The sequence below is a fragment of the Pithys albifrons genome, chromosome 20, assembly GCF_047495875.1.
Source record: "Pithys albifrons albifrons isolate INPA30051 chromosome 20, PitAlb_v1, whole genome shotgun sequence".
In the NCBI taxonomy this organism is placed as follows: domain Eukaryota; kingdom Metazoa; phylum Chordata; class Aves; order Passeriformes; family Thamnophilidae; genus Pithys; species Pithys albifrons.
This window is the reverse complement of record NC_092477.1, coordinates 3,447,923-3,468,116: the sequence shown is the minus strand read 5'-3', so window position 1 is coordinate 3,468,116 and position 20,194 is coordinate 3,447,923. Positions and strand designations below refer to the sequence as shown.

General features: G+C 49.3%; 1 protein-coding gene across 1 annotated transcript in view; it reads right to left on the bottom strand.

Moving 5' to 3' along the window:
- PNPLA7 (patatin like domain 7, lysophospholipase) overlaps positions 1–20,194 on the bottom strand; it is a 188,198-nt gene that overhangs the window by 144,184 nt on the left and 23,820 nt on the right. The window contains exons 10-15 of the mRNA XM_071574420.1: positions 16,007–16,135; positions 14,731–14,811; positions 13,555–13,687; positions 12,644–12,736; positions 4,092–4,192; positions 2,973–3,119 (exon numbers count right to left, since the gene is read on the bottom strand). Coding sequence (XP_071430521.1) covers positions 2,973–3,119; positions 4,092–4,192; positions 12,644–12,736; positions 13,555–13,687; positions 14,731–14,811; positions 16,007–16,135 — 684 coding nt within the window. The remainder of the gene's footprint in view (positions 1–2,972; positions 3,120–4,091; positions 4,193–12,643; positions 12,737–13,554; positions 13,688–14,730; positions 14,812–16,006; positions 16,136–20,194) is intronic.

The following is a 20,194-nucleotide window of genomic DNA, read 5'->3' as shown; positions in this document are numbered from 1 at the left end:
ACTTACCACCAGGATCTTGGGGCAAAAAATCAAACAAAAATTGCTGCAAAGATTCTTTCATGTCCAAGACTACTTCAATATTGGAACTGAATGGACACAGAGCTGGGGAGCCTCATCACTGGAGAGCTTTGAGAGCCAAAAACCCACCAGAAATGACTTGGCAACATTTGATTGTGCCTCAGGCATGAGAAGAGCCTCACTGACCTCCAGGCAGAGCTTGATATCCTCCTTTCCTGTGCTGTTCCCACTCCATTAAGCAATAAAAGTGCTGGGGAAAAGATCCATCGTGCCCAGCCCCTTCTCCCTGGAATGGGTGAGGGCAGCAACCCCAAGTGCAGCACTGCACAGACCCAGGGGGGTGTGAAGGACCCTGCACTCAGCCCCTCCAGCCCCTCCAACAGCAGCTCTGGGGGGAAAAAGGCACCACCACAAACTGCATTTCCCTGCAAGTGCCTCTCTTTGCATCCCTGTAACAAATAATTCTGCAGGAAACCTCAGATCAGGTCACACTAACAAATATAACCAGGAACAGGGGGGGTTTCTGAAGGTTTATGGTGCAGGAGTGAAAATACAAACAGTTATAAACAATAAGCAAAAGCAGTGATTGACTTGGACCAATAACCCTTTTGCCAAAGGGAATTCCCTTAAAACTCCCATCCCAGCTCCCTCCACCACTGCAAAGGTCACAGCAGAACTGCAGGGAGAGCTGAAACCACGGGAAAACTGGATGAGACTGAAACAATTCGTGACAGATTGAAGGGACTCAAGTTATTCAAAACAAAAGAAAATTGTAATTCTGAAGTCAGAGACGTAAAGGCCACTTGAAACAATAATTCCTCTCTCTCAGTTCTCCCCTCCTCTCTCTTACAGCCTCATCCCAACAACCAAAGATGCCCCAAACCTGCCACCATCTGTCATCAAAACATCCTGTTTTTATTCTCTCTGGTTGGCTGCTCTGAAAAATGACAACTTCAGATGCTTCCAGCCAGCTAAGAAATCAAACCTCTTATTTTTTAACAGATGAGCTCACAGAATTCATTTCCTTCTTTTATGGTGTTGAACACAAATACTTTGCACACAGTTATTTCTTCTGCTGCCTGGAGAAGAAGCAACTTTTGCAATCCTGCCTGGAGAAAAGCCTTGAGGTTTCAGTGAGATCTCTGGTGTTTGGGTACATCCCATCAGGGCTGATTTGCTTGGGAGAAACTCAGTTGTTGTAATATCAAAGCTTGAAAATCCCACCTTGTTATTTAGGTCCTCATGTTACAAACACTGCTGCATTTTAAGGATACTCCTGCAATTAATTTTATCTCTAAAGTGCTGGTTGTTAATTACTGAGAAATTTATTCTAGACTGAAAAAAAGTGCTGAAATCAGTGGCTTCAGAGATGTTGGGATTTTTCCTCCTGCTCTGACAGTCCTGTGAAAAACAAGAGGGTGAGCAGAGCAGATGAAGGTACATTATCCAGTCCTACATTATCTGTAACAAGAATTCCTTCTCAAACACTTTACAGCCTTTCATGAGGATATAACTGGCTGAAAAAAAGCCCAAAAATAACATAACAAGAGAGGTGAGTGTCGTGCAGCCAGCCCTGGGGTCAGGGATGACCTGGAGCCTCCACCCCCAGCTGGGAGCTGAGACACTGCCAGGGGTTCTGAAGCTGCAAGAGGAATAATCTGCAAGTCAGGAGTGAGGAAGGAAAAGCTTTGCAGTTTGAGCAAGTGCAGTTTGGTGAGAGCTCTGAAAGCAGAAGGAGGTGCAGCAGCAGAGCAGAGTTATTGCAGTGCAGGTGCAACAAAGCAGGGCTGGGACTGACTGAGACTGGCCCAGTTTGCCCAGATTGGCTGAACAGAGAGAGCTGCACAGTGAAATGCAGCTGGAATGATGGAAACACTTCCGTGCCCTCTGCCAGCAGGGTGGCTCTGAGGGCACAGCACCCAGCTGGGAGCTGCCCCAGTGCCACTGCCCAACCCCAGACAAGCCCCTGGGTGCTGGGCCAAGAGCATTAATGGATTCAGCAACAACCTGAAAGCCTTTACAGAACTTCTTCTCCCAGGCACTCAGCAACAGGACAAGGGGGCACGATGGGCTCAAGCTCTGCCAGGGGAAATTGAAGTTGGAGATCAGGAAAAACTTCTTTGCAGAGAGAGTGCTCAGGGATTGGAATGGGCTGCCCAGAGAGGGGGTGGATTCCCCATCCCTGGAGGGTTTTAACCTGAGCTTGGCCTTGGCACTGAGTGCCATGATCTGGTAAAGGGACTGGAGTTGGACCAAGGGTTGGACTTGATGATCTCAGAGGTCTTTTCCAACCCAATTGATTCTGTGATTCTGTGACTCTTATCACTCTCTACAACTCCCTGAAAGGATGTTGTACCCAGGTGTGGATTGGTCTTCTCTCTTAGGCAACCAACAGTAGGACAAGGGGGGCTCAAGCTCTGCCAGGGGAGGTTTAGGTTGGATATCAGGTAGAAATTCTTTGCAGAGAGAGTGCTCAGGGATTGGAATGGGCTGCCCAGAGAGGGGGTGGATTCCCCATCCCTGGAGGTTTTTCAGCTGAGCTTGGCCGTGGCACTGAGTGCCATGATCTGGTAAAGGGACTGGAGTTGGCCCAAGGGTTGGACTTGATGATCTTGGAGGGCTTTTCCAACCCAATCCATTCTATGATTCTCTAATTCCATGATTCTTGAACACTCTGTGAGAGCACAGAATTAGAAGGTGGCAGAAATGGCACATTTGCTGCTCTCAGGGCTAAATGTGCACACACAGAGAGAAGATTCATGCACTGCATTCCAGCATACTCTGTTCAAGTGGCAGAATAATTCAAGTTTATTTCTGCCCTTCTAAAAACTTCAACAACTATTGAATAAAACATTCAGCTTGTCTACAGTGCTGGGGAGACAATTCACCTTTTAGTTCCTGGCAGAGTGAGATGAAAAGCAAAAGCAGAGCCAGTTCTGCCTGCAATAACTTACATCGAGTTTCATCAGGGTGGAGAGGTCCTTCTTTGCTGCTTCAACCATGGCATCAACATGTTTGCTGTTACAGGAATCCTGCACAGCACTGTAATGGAAAACTGCTGAAGGAGTCTCTGTCACTGTCACAGTCTTCTTCAGGATGGGCTGCAAAGGGCAGGAACACCACAAGGATCAGGTGGAATGGCAGAACTGGCACTTACCCAGCCAAGATGGGCATTATCACAGGTTCTCTACCCACAGCTGGTGGTCTGCAGGAACAATCCAGGTTTCCACAAAAGCAACAGCTTGCCAGTGTCACTATCCCTGTATTTTTGCTGACATGTGAGTCAAACAAAGTTACTCATCACAGCTGGTGAAAGGAAGAGGAAGAGACTTTGCAGAAATTGGGCAGGTGATGGGACTAAAACTTCATCAACACAAAGACAGAGGGGCAGAAAAACGTCTGTCAAGGTCACAATGAGCAACAGTTTCACTTCAATTAGTCTGCAGGTTTATAATTCCAGGGCCTTTTTGTGCTCTGAACTTCCAGGGCAGCATTGATAAAAATCAGAGCACAGCAAGAAATGCAGATTTACAAATGATGACTGGAAACCTCCAGCAAGTTCACAGGCTGAGAAAAGCTTTTCATTTCTTGTTGCAAAGTAGCCCAAACAAAGCATGGTCTGACAAATCCACCTTTCCAAATGATGCATTTCAAGAGGGCAATACTTAATTTTAATAAGTTGCAGCAGAGTTTTCATGCTCTTTGCCAAGGGAGTCTCCAGAGAGGTCCAAGATTAAAAAAGCTTTAACAGTCACCAAAATGGAAAAGTTAAAAAATGATAATATAAAAAAAAAACACTCAAGGCCAGGTTGGAGGTAAATAAAAATGTTTGGAGGTCAGGGCTTGGAGCCACCTGGGCTATGGAAGGTGGCCCTGCCCATGGCAGGGGTGGCACTGGATGGGCTTTAAGGTCCCTCCCAACCCAACCCACTGTGATTCTACAAGACCAAATATCCCAGAGAGCTGCAAGGGCAGAGTCTCACAGCAAGGAAGGAGACATCTGAATCACCCCAAGGTTAGTGATGCCCAAGGCCTGGGCTGGGCTGGACTCCCAGAGGGGCAGACAGACCCACCTTGGCTGTGCCAGGGCTGCCAGCAGCGTCCTCAGGGGTCAGGTGCACTCGTGCCCGCTCGTATGCCATGTCCATGTCTGACTTGGCACCGCTGGCACTGCCTGCAAACAACAGCAGAGCTTGGCTTAAACAGCCCCTGAAACAACAGCAGAGCTCGGCTTAAACAGCCCCTGAAACAACAGCAGAGCTCGGCTTAAACAGCCCCTGAAACAACAGCAGAGCTCGGCTTAAACAGCCCCTGAAACAACAGCAGAGCTCGGCTTAAACAGCCCCTGAAACAACAGCAGAGCTCGGCTTAAACAGCCCCTGAAACAACAGCAGAGCTCGGCTTAAACACCCCCCTGAAACAACAGCAGAGCTCGGCTTAAACACCCCCCTGAAACAACAGCAGAGCTCGGCTTAAACACCCCCCTGAAACAACAGCAGAGCTCGGCTTAAACACCCCCCTGCAAACAACAGCAGAGCTCGGCTTAAACACCCCCCTGCAAACAACAGCAGAGCTCGGCTTAAACACCGCCTGCAAACACCAGCAGAGCTCGGCTTAAACACCAGCAGAGCTCGGCTTAAACACCGCCTGCAAACACCAGCAGAGCTCGGCTTAAACACCCCCTGAAACACCAGCAGAGCTCGGCTTAAACACCCCCTGAAACACCAGCAGAGCTCGGCTTAAACACCGCCTGCAAACACCAGCAGAGCTCGGCTTAAACACCAGCAGAGCTCGGCTTAAACACCGCCTGCAAACACCAGCAGAGCTCGGCTTAAACACCAGCAGAGCTCGGCTTAAACACCGCCTGCAAACACCAGCAGAGCTCGGCTTAAACACCCCCTGAAACACCAGCAGAGCTCGGCTTAAACACCCCCTGAAACACCAGCAGAGCTCGGCTTAAACACCCCCTGAAACACCAGCAGAGCTCGGCTTAAACACCCCCTGAAACACCAGCAGAGCTCGGCTTAAACACCCCCTGAAACACCAGCAGAGCTCGGCTTAAACACCCCCTGAAACACCAGCAGAGCTCGGCTTAAACACCCCCTCAAACACCAGCAGAGCTCGGCTTAAACACCCCCTCAAACACCAGCAGAGCTCGGCTTAAACACCCCCTCAAACACCAGCAGAGCTCGGCTTAAACACCCCCTCAAACACCAGCAGAGCTCGGCTTAAACACCCCCTCAAACACCAGCAGAGCTCGGCTTAAACACCCCCTCAAACACCAGCAGAGCTCGGCTTAAACACCCCCTCAAACACCAGCAGAGCTCGGCTTAAACACCCCCTCAAACACCAGCAGAGCTCGGCTTAAACACCCCCTCAAACACCAGCAGAGCTCGGCTTAAACACCCCCTCAAACACCAGCAGAGCTCGGCTTAAACACCCCCTCAAACACCAGCAGAGCTCGGCTTAAACACCCCCTCAAACACCAGCAGAGCTCGGCTTAAACACCCCCTCAAACACCAGCAGAGCTCGGCTTAAACACCCCCTCAAACACCAGCAGAGCTCGGCTTAAACACCCCCTCAAACACCAGCAGAGCTCGGCTTAAACACCCCCTCAAACACCAGCAGAGCTCGGCTTAAACACCCCCTCAAACACCAGCAGAGCTCGGCTTAAACACCCCCTCAAACACCAGCAGAGCTCGGCTTAAACACCCCCTCAAACACCAGCAGAGCTCGGCTTAAACACCCCCTCAAACACCAGCAGAGCTCGGCTTAAACACCCCCTCAAACACCAGCAGAGCTCGGCTTAAACACCCCCTCAAACACCAGCAGAGCTCGGCTTAAACACCCCCTCAAACACCAGCAGAGCTCGGCTTAAACACCCCCTCAAACACCAGCAGAGCTCGGCTTAAACACCCCCTCAAACACCAGCAGAGCTCGGCTTAAACACCCCCTCAAACACCAGCAGAGCTCGGCTTAAACACCCCCTGAAACACCAGCAGAGCTCGGCTTAAACACCCCCTGAAACACCAGCAGAGCTCGGCTTAAACACCCCCTGAAACACCAGCAGAGCTCGGCTTAAACACCCCCTGAAACACCAGCAGAGCTCGGCTTAAACACCCCCTGAAACACCAGCAGAGCTCGGCTTAAACACCCCCTGAAACAACAGCAGAGCTCGGCTTAAACACCCCCTGAAACAACAGCAGAGCTCGGCTTAAACACCCCCTGAAACACCAGCAGAGCTCGGCTTAAACACCCCCTGAAACAACAGCAGAGCTCGGCTTAAACACCCCCTCAAACAACAGCAGAGCTCGGCTTAAACACCCTGAAACAACAGCAGAGCTCGGCTTAAACACCCTGAAACAACAGCAGAGCTTGGCTTAAACAGCCCCTTAAACAGAAGAGCCTTGACTTAAACAGCCCCTTAAACAACAAACACACAAAGAGGAGCAACTTCAGCAAGTGGCACCTTCATAACCTTATCAATATTCATACCCTCATTAGTCACAGAATCAGCTGGGTTGGCAGAGACCTCCAAGACCATCAAGCCCAGCCCTTGATCCAGCCCCACTGTGACTGACTATCAGATCACTGAGTGCCACATCCAGCCTCACTGATCCCCCTTGGCCTGGAGGGTCTGCTGGGAACCTGAAATCTCATCACCTGAACCCATTAATACAACATGTCCCAGAATTGCCACAGCCATTATTTCACCACCATCATTTTGGGGTAACAAGACAGAATCCTTTGGATCTAAGGATTTCCAGGCAGAGGCAAATCCACCAAACAGATTTTCCTCCCTTTTTTTTCAAGAAATGATCCTCATTAACCTTTTCTCCATCAAACAAAAGAAGGTTTTTGGCACCAAATGAATTCCAAGAGCTTTGAAAGGCAGAATATTATGGTCAGCAACCTCTTAAACTCTCTCCACACAAAGCATTTCTCCCTGATGCCCAAATTAATTTCAGGTTTTTTCTACAACTTGTCCACATTGTGGTGCTCAGAGTCACATAAGAAATGCCCTGAGAGGCCTCATTTATTTAAGTCATGAATTTGAAGCCACTATGACCTGTATTCCTCAGTTCCTAATTTCAGTACAGCTTAATTACATTAACTCCTTGGCTGTCTCACTCACCCTCCAGGAACTGAGCTAATCAATAATCCAAAGATAACGAAGGAACTGCTCCAATTTCATTAAATGCCTTCAACAGGATTCCCCCATCTCAGCCTGGGCTTTAAGTGTAATTTCCTTCAGCAAATAAACCTCTACTAATTTCTATCATATTTCCATGCTTAAAACACTTCCAAAAGAGACTATTTAATTATTTTCTCCTTTATACCTTTCCCCTTTTGTCACTACATTGTTCTTATACTTTTGCTTTTATAAATACAAATTGCTGCCCAGGAATAGGCTGGGCCCTCAGGAAAACCAATTGTCTTTCCTGACTGGGGAATTTTGTTACCCAATAAATTCTGAGAGGGCTCAAACTTTTAATTTTCCTTCCCCATCTCCCCCTCTCTCCACAATTGGCTTTGCCCAGGACTGCCCTGAGCTTTTGGAAACACAGAACTGCCCAATATTTACACCCTTGTGATATATGAGCATGTGAAAAGATCACCCTCCCAGGAATAGCTGCCCATAAATCCAGTTTTAAAGCCACAATTCTTTTCTTTCTGAAGGAGCCTGAGTCCCACCTTCCCCCCCAGCTGAGACAAGGGGAGAACTCCACTCTCCCAAACACTCAGGTCTACCTCAGAGTGCCACGTTCTCTTGAGGAAATTGTCTCAGGGAGTTTGAAATGAGACATTAGGAGAAATCTTTGCAGGGAAAGGGTTGTGAAGCACTGGCAGAGGCTGCCAGGGCAGTGGTGGGAGTGTTCCCAAACCACATGGATGTGGCACGTGGGGACAAGGTGCCATGGTGGTCATGGGGGGTGGCTGGACTGGAGCATCTCAGAGCTTTTTTCCAAGCTCAGCAATTCTGTGATCTACAAATATAACCCAACCTTTGCATGTAGAAAATCCACATCTGCCACTGGGGCCATAAAAACATCACTTCATGACCAGCCCCCAAACAAGATGACCCAAAGGTTATTATCAGCAGAACTTCCAAGCCCTAAAATCAAATCCCAAACCATCCAAAAACCTGTTGAATTTTTTAACTGAATTTCATACACACCGCAGCATTAAAGACCCTAAATCAGCTGTAAACTAAAAAAGCTGAGACAGCAGAGCCAGCAGGTCCTCATGGGCTGATCTGACAGTCTGTCAGTCACCTGGACCCCTGTCCCAGTTGAGCAGGTGGGCCCAGTTTGTCCCTGTGTGGGTGTGCCCAAAGCTGCGCATTCTAAACCCTCTGGACCATTGCCCAGCAACTGTTCCCAATGGCCCATTGGCAGCAGCTGCCCAGGGCACAGCTGAGCCCTCAGGCTGGGAGCTGGCTGGGAAAGAAGCCTGGCAGAGGAGCTGGGACAACTCCCCTCCAGGGACTCCTTGGCACCTCCACACCCACCTGAGGGCTCAGCTCTGCCCATGGGCCACCAACCATTCCAAAATCCCCCCTGACTCCCACAGTCACATCCCCCACTGTGGAACTCCCTGCCCTGGGGGAGGCACTGGGGGCTCCCACCCAAACCTCAGGGGAGACAATCTGGGGCTTTGGGGACTTGGGGAACCACTCCTGGGATCCAGAGGAGGAGCAGACCCTGGCCAGGAGGAGCCCACCACTCTCCACCAGACTGTGCCATCATCTGCACCAACAGGTTTGTCCCTTCCTTTTCCTTTGCACTGGGGGGAACCACGTGGGGCTCAGCACAGGGGCCACCAAACCCCCCTGTGTTTGTGCCCCAGGGGGTGGGTTACACTGCTGGGCTTGGGGGTTAAACCCAATTTCTCTTTGTGCCATTGCATTTATTGTAATATTGTTATTAAATTGTAACTCTGACTTATAATCTCTCTTGTGGTGGGTTCATTTCTCCTACTGGTTTCCCTTTAAACCAGCACATCTTTTGGTGCCCAACATGGGGCTCAAACCCACGACTCTGGGATTAAGAGCCCCCTGCTCTACTGACTGTCAGCAACTCCTGAGCCCCAAAACCCCAAGGGCATCTTCCATCTCTGCTCCCAAACCCAAATAATGCCACAATGGGCACGTGGGCACAGGGAGCATCCTGTGCACACCCAGAACTGGGGAGAGGACAAGCAGGAGGCATTCTAAGAATGAAAGCTCCTGTCTAGTAGCCTTCTATTCAAAGCAGAGCCCCCATGCCAGTGTGGATGGGAGCTGCCCACACAGTGATTAATGAACTGTCTTGCTGCTCACACAGAGTGGGAAAGGATCCGGCAGAAGGAGCTTCAGCTGCAGCCACTGAGTCAAAGAACAGAAGGCAGTGGGGAACGGGAGTGGAACGTGCTCCTGGGTGAGGAACATGTGCCTGCTGGGCTCCCACACACTGCTGGGATGAGAGGATGGCACCAACCACAGAGCCTCTGCCCTGCCTGCTGGGGTGGTCCCAACCCTGCACCTGCCGCAGGTTTGCAGGGGGAAAGCAGCTCCTCAGCTCCTGAGAAACACAAAAATAACCAACAAACCAAGAAAGGACAGCTGCTGTTTCACCTTAAAAAACAAGTTAGGGAGACAAACTTCCAGAATGAATTTATCACACAGAAAAGACCCTGCTGTTGATTCAGGGATCCCTCAAGAAAAAAGGATTTTATCCCCTCTCCATAAAATCATAAGGTATTTATTAATTTTTTATTTGAGCTTGTGCCTTAGTTTGTCAGGGATTTTAACCATGCAGAGCTTTAGACAAAGAGGAATTTAACCCTGGAAGGTGAACTTTAAGAAATAAACCAAAACTTTGTTTAGATTAAAGGCTGAGCTGTAAGAAAGAAATCAGAAAACCTGTCTAGGTTGAGGCTTGAAGCTGTAACATTGTTTAGTTAAAAGGAAATAAAGGGCTGCAGAGATAAGAGCTGTTAAAAGTCACCCCAAATATCCTGCTTAACTTTGGGGAGGGGTTATCAGCTGTAACTAAATATATAAACCTGGAAACACAAAGGTCTTATTGAACATGTCTTGGGTGGAATTATCCCCCATTTCCCAGCACTGAATAAAGGGAATAATTTTGTTCTATTCTATTGGATTTGATTGTTTCTTAACTCACTGATTTACTTCCTCCTTCTAATTCCTCTGCCCACCAGATGCTTGACATGAACTAATTCCATCTTTCTCCACACTATAAAAGCAGAGCAGCCTGAGCTGGAAGGGTCATTGTCTGGAACTCCCTGAAGGGAAGTTCTGGCCAGGTGGGGGTTGGTCTCTTCTCCCAGGCACTCAGCAATAGGACAAGGGGGCACGATGGGCTCAAGCTCTGCCAGGGGAAATTGAAGTTGGAGAGCAGAAAGAAATTCTTTGCAGAGAGAGTGCTCAGGCATTGGAATGGGCTGCCCAGAGAGGGGGTGGATTCCCCATCCCTGGAGGTTTTTCAGCTGAGCTTGGCCGTGGCACTGAGTGCCATGATCTGGTAAAGGGACTGGAGTTGGACCAAGGGTTGGACTTGATGATCTCAGGGGTCTTTTCCAACCCAATCAATTCTGTGATTCTGTGGATGTGGCACTGAGTGAGAATCCACCATGTCTTGATCCAACCCTACTGTGATCTCTGGATGTGGCACTGAGTGAGAATCCACCACATCTTGATCCAACCCCACTGTGATCACCAGCCCAGGGCACTCCGTGCCCTGGGCTGGTGATCACAGTGGGGTTGGATCAAGGGTTGGACTTGATGATCTCTGAGGGCTTTTCCAACCCAATCCATTCTATGATCCTATTCCCTCATCTACACAAACTGCTGTGCTACAAGTTAGAGACCTGCCCAAGAACCAGAACACCCCAAGCCCAGGAGCAACTGAGGCAAAAGAGTTTTCCCTCAGAGGAAATTTTAGAAGCTTTTCTTAATTCTAAGGAGAGCAGCAAACCAGGGAGCTGCTGAGATCCCAGCACCTGTGTGAGTGCAGTCCAGAGCTCACTCCTAATAAACACAACCAATATTCCATGGAGTCTGGACACACAGCAAGGCAGGAGAGTGGAATCTGAGCCAAGACCTTGAGCTTCTCGTTACAGACATCAGGACACTCTCTGTGCAAGTTAAAGAGTAACCTCAGTGCAGGCAGCAGAAATCAGCTCTGTTAACTGAGGCAAACCATAATTACCCAATCAGATATGCTCCTTCTGCCAGGAAAAGTGAATTTGCTCTCTGTGCTAAGGTCAGTGTACACATAAAAGAAGGAAGGAAGGACAAATGGATGAGTGTGCAGGGATGCAGCTCCCAGGAACATGCAGGGACTGCCCCTTACAGGTGTCCCAGGGCTGCACAGGCACAGCTCACTGAGCTGCTTCATTTCCCTGGACAAAGGGCTGTTCAGGGCAGTATTTATCCCTCACTGAATCAAGTCTGCTGGTCCCTTTTACACTGCACAGTGCAGAACAACCTCACCCACATGAAACCCAAGCCATGCCCCACTTCATGGCAGTGTTTTCTCCTGATTTGTTTCCCTGGTTCAGAAAGATGATGTGTTTACCACGAGCCAAAATTCTGTTTCTCCATCACATCCACCCCTCTGGACAGCAACATGGAAGCTACACAAAAATTTACACTTGCCCAGCAGGAAATAAAGAAGTGAATGAGCCCTCCAGGGTGAAAAATGAGTGTCCTCTCTGCACACCCCCAGAGTGACAGTGGCACAAACCTTGCCCTGGGGAAAGCCCTCAGCACTGAGGGTTCCCTCAGCCTGCCCCCCTCCTTTCTCCTTGTATCCACACTCTCTAACCCTCCCAGAAGGTTCTTACCTTCATAGCCAAGGTGAGCAATAAAAGGATCCTCTAAACCACCCAGAGTACTTTTACTCCACTGATTAAACCTTTAATGAGCTCTCTATTAACAGCACCTGAGCATGGCTTTCCAGCTCCCTCACAAGGGTTATTTGGTCCTCAGCTAACACAGACAGATGTCACTTCTGTGACTCCCCCAGAGGTCCAGTTTGTGGGACACAAAGCTGCCCTGAACACAAAGATGTCTCCAGTGGAGATGACTGAAGTTGCCCTAAAATGCTGATACTGCAGCATCAAACCAGCTGTGCCTCATAAATGTCTCCTCAGAGCCTCCAGTGATCAATCACCTTTATTATCCACTCAGAAAAACATTCCTCTGAAACAGCAGAGCCCTGTAATGTGCTTTTTGGGACTATCAGCCAAGCAAGGATTGTGTGTCATCTTCTGCATGGAAGATGATGGACTATCACAACAACTCACTCTGTTGCAGTTCTATCAATTAATAAACTCTTCATTTGTAGCCAAATTACTGCATGTTCCCCGTTGCTAATAATGACAACAAGGGAATGCTCTCTTGGATAACAGTCCATTTGTTACTCACTAAATAAATTCTTGACAAATGAGTTAGGAAGCAGCACTACTGCAAAAGGATTATCTCCCACAAACAGCTCTGCAAGATGATTATCTGCCAGAAACAGGAAGAATCTCTAACCCAACACTCCACAGATCACGTGGTTTGCCCCCACATTAGATAAATTATGTGGTTCCCCTAATTTTGCCAAGCATTACTTACTGGAGGCCTCTGCAGGCCCTGCATAGGGAGGTGAGGAAAGGCTTCTTCTGAAAACATGCTCTGAGTTCTCTGCACCAGAAACCTTCAACGTATCTGGAATTTGGAAACAAAAGTCACATCAGTGTAAACACAAAGTATCCCCCAATAACATAAATTTCACTGACAGCAAGAACCTCTCACTACCTACTCTGTTAAAAGTTTGGAAACACCAATGTCAACCACTGTTTGAACCCTGGGGTTGATTTTTTTTTTTTTGGCAGGTGCAGAGCCAAAATTCAACTCAACCTGTTTTCCTGGTTTTATCTTCAGCATTGATTTTTCAGCCTGGTAAGACACAGGCCCAGCAACCCCTGGAGTGCAGGACTGTCCCAGCTCCTCCTCTGCACTCACCATCAGGAGCCACCTTTTCTCCTCCTCCCCCTCATCCTTCAATATCATTAACAAGGCAGTGCTAATTACCCTTTGAAGGTAAGGGCCACCCAAAGGCTGCAAACCCAAAACTGATCTAAGAGAATCCCTGATTGCTCTGATGAAATAAAAATCCTCTGATCAACTGCAGTGCTATCAATAGCAGATCAAAGGTGGTGATAGGATGGGGGAAAGGCTTTAAGCTGAAGGAGGGCAGGATTGGATGGGATATTGGGAAGGAATTCTACCCTGGGAGGGTGGGGAGGAGCTGGGATGGAATTCCCAGAAAAGCTGTGGCTGCCCCAGCCCTGGGAGTGTCCCAGGCCAGGCTGGACAGGGCTTGGGGCACCCTGGTCTATGGAAGGTGTCCCTGCCCATGGCAGGGGTGGGACTGGATGGGCTTAAAGTTCCCTTCCAACCAAACCAGTCTGGGATTCTGGGACGAGCACCACAATTCCAGAGGCTCTCAAAGGGCAGTCAATCCACGTTTCCAGAACCCTTACCCATCTCCAAGGCCTCCCCAACTCTGTCAGCCTTGTGCTCCTCCTCCAGGGCACTGCTCACTGGCCTCTTCCCTGCCTTGCTGCCTCCGGCTGTGACGCTGCTCACGGACACCAGTGGGATGGCCTGGCTCTGCTGCAAGGGGAGAAGGGCACATGAACCTCACCTGGAGCTGCTCTGAGCCCCAGGCACTGCTCCCAGTTGTGGTAATCCATCCAAGCCCACCCAGGACCTGCCAGCTCCCTCCTCCACCCCACCAGGGCCTGGGCACTCCAAGCTGCCCAGCTGGTTTAAGTATTCCCTGCCCTGTCACCAAAAACAGAGAAGTAAACTCTGCAGCAGTCTGTCAGATTAGAAAGCTGACATGATTTCCAGCACTGGGGATCTCTCCACCTCCAGGGCACACCCAGCAAGCAAACAGAGCAGGTGACAGTCACGCAATTAATGCCTAATTATCACACATTCACTACAAACCCAGTCTATCTCCAGAGGACATACATATATGCTAATAACTGCCTCTGTGAGCTTACTGGATATGAGTAGGGTCTTTTGAGGGTCTCTGGTGGTTGTTTGGGGAACATCCCATTCCCCAGATTTGCCTTTTATGGTACTGGATGTCCCAGCAAACCTCTTCTCCTTGGCAGAATCTCAACTATGTGGTCAAGTCACGTTGTACTCCCCCCACCATCTCTGCTGGTTTTGTTCTCCAAACCAAGACATCTGCTGGTACATGTTAATTAATCACTCAGCACTGTCTGGTACCAGAGCAAGCATTAATCATGGATACAGGCACCAAGCAGTATTGTGCTGAAGTTAAAAGAATTTCCCCACATCTTCCCTCACTGCTGCTTTTTAAATTAATACACCTTGCTGGGTGAGCCCCTGACCCTCTGGCACCACAGGGACAGCACTTTCCACACTGCTGTGGGCAGAGCTTGCCAGGAACATTAACAAGTGCCAGGGCTGCTGGAGCACTCTGGAGTGATGCCCTTTGGACCTTCCATCCTCCCCAACAACTCCCCAGGCATCAGTGTAGGCTGCAGTTTATGGGCTGCTTGGACAAGCTCCTCACTCCTCAAGCACTGTCATCCTGAAGTTAATTTGCTTTATGTCCTTCTGGCAGAAGGCAAACCCCTGTGTGCCCAGTGAGGAGAGCTGAGGGCCAGCCCCAAACTCACACAGCTGAAGAGCTCCGTGGTCAGCCCCAGGTAGTTGTGCAGGGCCAGGAATGTCACCCTCTGCAGCCTCACCATGATGATCTGGAAGCAGGAACAGGGATGGAGTTAGGACTGCCCCACACTTGGTCTGGCATTTCACCACGTGCACAGCACCTGGAAACCCTTTACAAAACACAGACTGTACCCTAAGCTGAAATTCCTCTCCAGCAGCTGATAAATTGAGACAAGAAATGGAGTTAAGTGATTTATCAGAGACTTCACAATCACTTGATGGCACAAGAACCCAAAGTCTTACTCCCAAGCACCAAATGCTTTTGCATTCTGGAAACACCAGTAATGAAAGTGCCTTGAAATAAAGGTTTTTGCTTCTGATTTTCCCCTCTCATTAAAAAAAATGGATCCAGCTTTTCCATTACAGAGCCTGAGCCACTACAGAGGACATCAGTGCCACCCCACACTCCAAATGCCCTCTCCCAAGCCACCCTCTGTTCTGTATCACTGAGCAAATTAAGTTGGTATTAATGATCTTTCTCCCCAGCCATCAGCACCAGGAGGTTCATGTGCCACTCATAAATCATGCAGATCCCAGAGAGGTTTGCAAGGACAGGAACATTCTGCAGTGACAGTAAAACCAAAGGACAGCCCGGAGTGACTCATCAGCCACTGCACCTTTGGCTGTCACACCTGAGGGAGGGGGCAAACTGGAGCCCTTCCCTCCTGATCCTGCACCTCCTGGGAACTGTCTGAGCTCCTGCCAAGCAGGGGAAGGGGAACTTACAGCTACTCCAAAGCCCAGCTCTTTCCTCAGGTGCTCACAGACTTTTCTGAAGTGGCAATTCATGCACCAGTCTGAATTTGGGGAATTTTCCAAAGCATCACCCCTCACCAAACAGCTTCTAAGGGTCCAACAGTCCCATTTCAGTCAATTCCAGGCCACTCTGAAGCACTTTTGGTGCTCCCCAAGATGCAGAGCCCACACCAGCACCTTCTACTGCCCCCCCAGGACCAACCAGCTCCCAGTGTGCAGGTCAGGCTGATTCCAGATGCTATCACAGGCAGAAACCCAATTAATGGAGATATACAGGAGGAAATAATTTATATATCTAAGTGGTAATGCTGGGATTATTGAGTCTAGGGCTCCAGTACCTGGAGGGACAGCAGAACTACTGCAATTCTTGAAAGAAGCTGTACTGAGCAGTTCTACACATGCTGAACCTCTAACTGTGTCTTCCTTGTAACTTTGGCATGAGAGTGGTTGCCCCTCAGTTCTACCCACCTGGACCATCCTCACAAGAGTTTCAGGATATTTCTGGAACACATCCTGGAAGGCACTTGCTGGCAGCCTCAGAATTGTGGATGGAGTGGCTGCTCGGGCTGAGACTGTTTTGTAAGGAGCAGGGTGGCCCTGAGGGAAAGGTCCAGACACACAAGATTAATCCCCCAACCCTCCCCAAGTTCCTGCTCTGCCTTTCTCTATGGCTGACAGGCAGGATCTGACCACAGAAAGGCTTCAATTTGTGCTCCACGACCAAGAGGTTGAGATGCCACCTGCAGTTGCATCAGAATTAAACAGAAATGAGAGCTGAAGGAGGTGCAGCAGGTTAAGGGTCTGTAGCTCTGCCACACTTTGGTCTGAGACACAGCCAGGCTTCAGAAGCATTTCAAACTCCAGCTGGAGAGGAAAGAAGACTTACTGAGTTTATTATCTGTTGTCCCAGTTGAGCAGGTGGGCCCAGTTTGTCCCTGTGTGGGGGTGACCAAAGCTGGGCATTCTAAACCCTCTGGGCCATTGCCCAGCAACTGTTCCCAATGGCCCATTGGCAGCAGCTGCCCAGGGCACAGCTGAGCCCTCAGGCTGGGAGCTGGCTGGGAAAGAAGCCTGGCAGAGGAGCTGGGACAACTCCCCTCCAGGGACTCCTTGGCACCTCCACACCCACCTGAGGGCTCAGCTCTGCTCAGGGGCCACCAACCATTCCAAAATCCCCCCTGACTCCCACAGTCACATCCCCCACTGTGGAACTCCCTGCCCTGGGGGAGGCACTGGGGGCTCCCACCCAAACCTCAGGGGAGACAATCTGGGGCTTTGGGGACTTGGGGAACCACTCCTGGGATCCAGAGGAGGAGCAGACCCTGGCCAGGAGGAGCCCCCCACTCTCCACCAGACTGTGCCATCATCTGCACCAACAGCTTTGTCCCTTCCTTTTCCTTTGCACTCGGGGGAACCACGTGGGGCTCAGCACAGGGGCCACCAAACCCCCCTGTGTTTGTGCCCCAGGGGGTGGGTTACACTGCTGGGCTTGGGGGTTAAACCCAATTTCTCTTTGTGCCATTGCATTGATTGTAATGTTGTTATTAAACTGTAACTCTGACTTATAATCTCTCATGTGTTGGGTTCATTTCTCCTCCCAGTTCCCCTTTAAACCTGCACACTTTCATATGTAAGAAATATTCCATATGGCAAAGCCAAACAGCTCCCCTTTACTTGAGACAAATTGTGTCTGGACCATCCTGCTCAAAGAACAGATTGAGAATTAACAAACCAATGAAAAATAAAACTGCAAGTGGGCAGAACACAGAGATTTTTCACACTGCAAGACAAGCCTCTGGTTTAGGATTTTTTCCCCTTGAACTAGAATAGATTGTAACATAAATCTATTGCCAAACACTTGGATAAAAACCTTCAGACAACACCTCTTCTAAAATGGAATAAATTAATTTATAAATTAATTTACTAAAACATCAAATATTGACCTACCCAATATTTCTGGGATAAAATAAGCCCTTTTGCAGCACAGAGCAGGAGCAAAGGAAGGAATGGAGTTTCTACTTTAACAGTCACAGCTCTCCTCCTCCTCCAGGCAAATATTTCCAGGCACCAAACACACAGATATGAAATTCTGATTGCAAAAGAAACAACCTGCAAGTCTTGCAGAGCACCAGACACAACTCAACACAATCCCTGGGAAGGAATTCCTGCCTGAAGAATCCAGCAAAAGTAAAAAAGAGACTTTTTGGATGACTATAATCACCCTGGAAAATAAAGCTGCAGCTCTGGGAGGCACCATGGAGTGGGTTCTAAAATGAAATTAAATTAATTGGAACCAATTTTTTAATTACACCAACTTCAGCTGACCCTTTTTATAAAATCTGGGAAGGATATTAATAGCTTTGATTTGCAGCTTCCTGAGGGACTGGAAATTTTAAACATCTCTCTGACCTACAGTGCAAAGCTATCAGTGTCCTCAGGTTTCCCAAGTTTCTTTTAATTAGGCAAAGAAATTAACAATTTGCATCTCTGTGCTTTGGCTGTACACGAAAATAGATGCAACAACCCTCTTTTACAGGTTTAATTCTTCATCTGGAGCCAGGATTGAAATTGGACTTCTCCTTATACTTAAATGTAAAATAAAATCATAGAATCATAGAATCAGTTGGGTTGGAAAAGCCCTCTGAGATCATCAAGTCCAACCCTTGGTCCAACTCCAGTCCCTTTACCAGATCATGGCACTCAGTGCCACGGCCAAGCTCAGCTGAAAAACCTCCAGGGATGGGGAATCCACCCCCTCTCTGGGCAGCCCATTCCAATCCCTGAGCACTCTCTCTGCAAAGAATTTCTTTCTGCTCTCCAACTTCAATTTCCCCTGGCAGAGCTTGAGCCCATCGTGCCCCCTTGTCCTATTGCTGAGTGCCTGGGAGAAGAGACCAACCCCCAGCTGGCCAGAACTTCCCTTCAGGCAGTTCCAGACAGTGCTGAGGTCACCTCTGAGCCTCCTCTTCTCCAGGCTGAACACCCCCAGCTCCCTCAGCCTCTCCCCACAGCACTTGTGCTCCAGTCCCTTCTCCAGCCTCGTTGCTCTTCTCACTTGGGTTGGAAAAGACCTCTGAGATCATCAAGTCCAACCCTTGATCCAACCCCACTGTGATCACTCTGGCACTCTGTGCCCTGGGCTGGTGATCACAGTGGGGTTGGATCAAGACATGGTGGATTCTCTGTCCCTGGAGGTGTTTAAGAGGACACTCAGTGCCACATCCAGTCCCTTCTCCAGCCTCGTTGCTCTTCTCTGGCCCCGCTCCAGCCCCTCAATCTCTTTCCTCAACTGAGGGGCCCAGAACTGAACACAACACTCAAGGTGTGGCCTCCCCAAGGCAGAGTCCAGGGGAAGGGTCACTGCCCTGGGCCTGCTGGCCACGCTGGTTTGGATCCAGGCCAGGATCTCATTGGCCTTCTTGGCCACCTGGGCACACTGCTGGCTCCTGTTGAGCTTCCTGTCCCTCAGTCCCCCCAGGTCCCTCTGCCTGGCTGCTCTCCAGCCACTCTGTGCCCAGCCTGGAGCGCTGCAGGGGTTGGGGTGGCCAAAGGGCAGGACCTGCACTTGGCCCATCCCTCCAGTCTCTCCAGATCCCTCTGCAGAGCCCTCCTGCCTTCCAGCAGGTCGACACTCCCTCCCAACTTGGTGTCAGCAGCAAATTTGCTAATGATGGACTCAATCCCCTCATCTAAATAATCAATAAAGATGTTAAACAGGACTGGACCCAACACAGACCCCTGGGGACACCACTGGTGACCAGCTGGACACAGCCTCATTCACCAGCACTCTCTGGGCCTGACCCTCCAGCCAGCTCCTGACCCAGCAGAGGGTACACCTGTCCAGGCCATGGGCTACCAGCTTTTCCAGGAGTATATTATGGGGGACAGTGTCAAAGGCCTTGCTGAAGTCCAGGCAGACACATCCACAGCCTTCCCCTCATCCACCAGGTGGGTCACCTGATTGTAGAAAGAGATCAGGTTGGTCAGACAGGACCTGCCCCTCCTAAAAAATGTATATATTCTGCTTTCAAGTGCATTTGCCATCAACTGTATTTCTTCCAAATCCCTTCAACAAACATACAGTGAAAACAAAGGAAATCTTGTAAATATTTAGTTGCTGGACAAGTATAAACATCAAGTCTAACAGTGTTTCATCCCAGTTATTCCACAGTGTGCACAGTAATAATGTCTCCAGTCTGCCCAGTAAAGGGCTTGGGGTTTAATGGTGCTGAGAGTCCCTCAAACCAGTTTTAGGATAATGGTGGCTAATGATGATGCAGCAGCAAAGAACAGCCCATTGCTCAGGGTTTGCAGCACATAATTGTGCCTTTTTGAACCCCCTGCATGAGAACAGCCCTGCTCTGGAAGGGCCAACCCCAGCACTGATGGGTTGGGAATGTGCTAAAAGCTGGGAGAGCAGCTCTGGGAGGAAATGTTCTGTAATTGGCACTTCCCTCAGACAGAAAATAATCAGCAGCACAGGGAGAATAACCAGCCTTAAATTATTCTATTTTGCAATCCCACACTGAGATGACAAGAACATTCAAGTTATAATCAGGAGTGAGAGAGGGTTTTTTTCCCAGAGAGAACTTTTTGTTCTCAGGACAGGTAACCATTTACTTGTTCCAGGAGCTGGGAGATGTCACCCCACAGGAG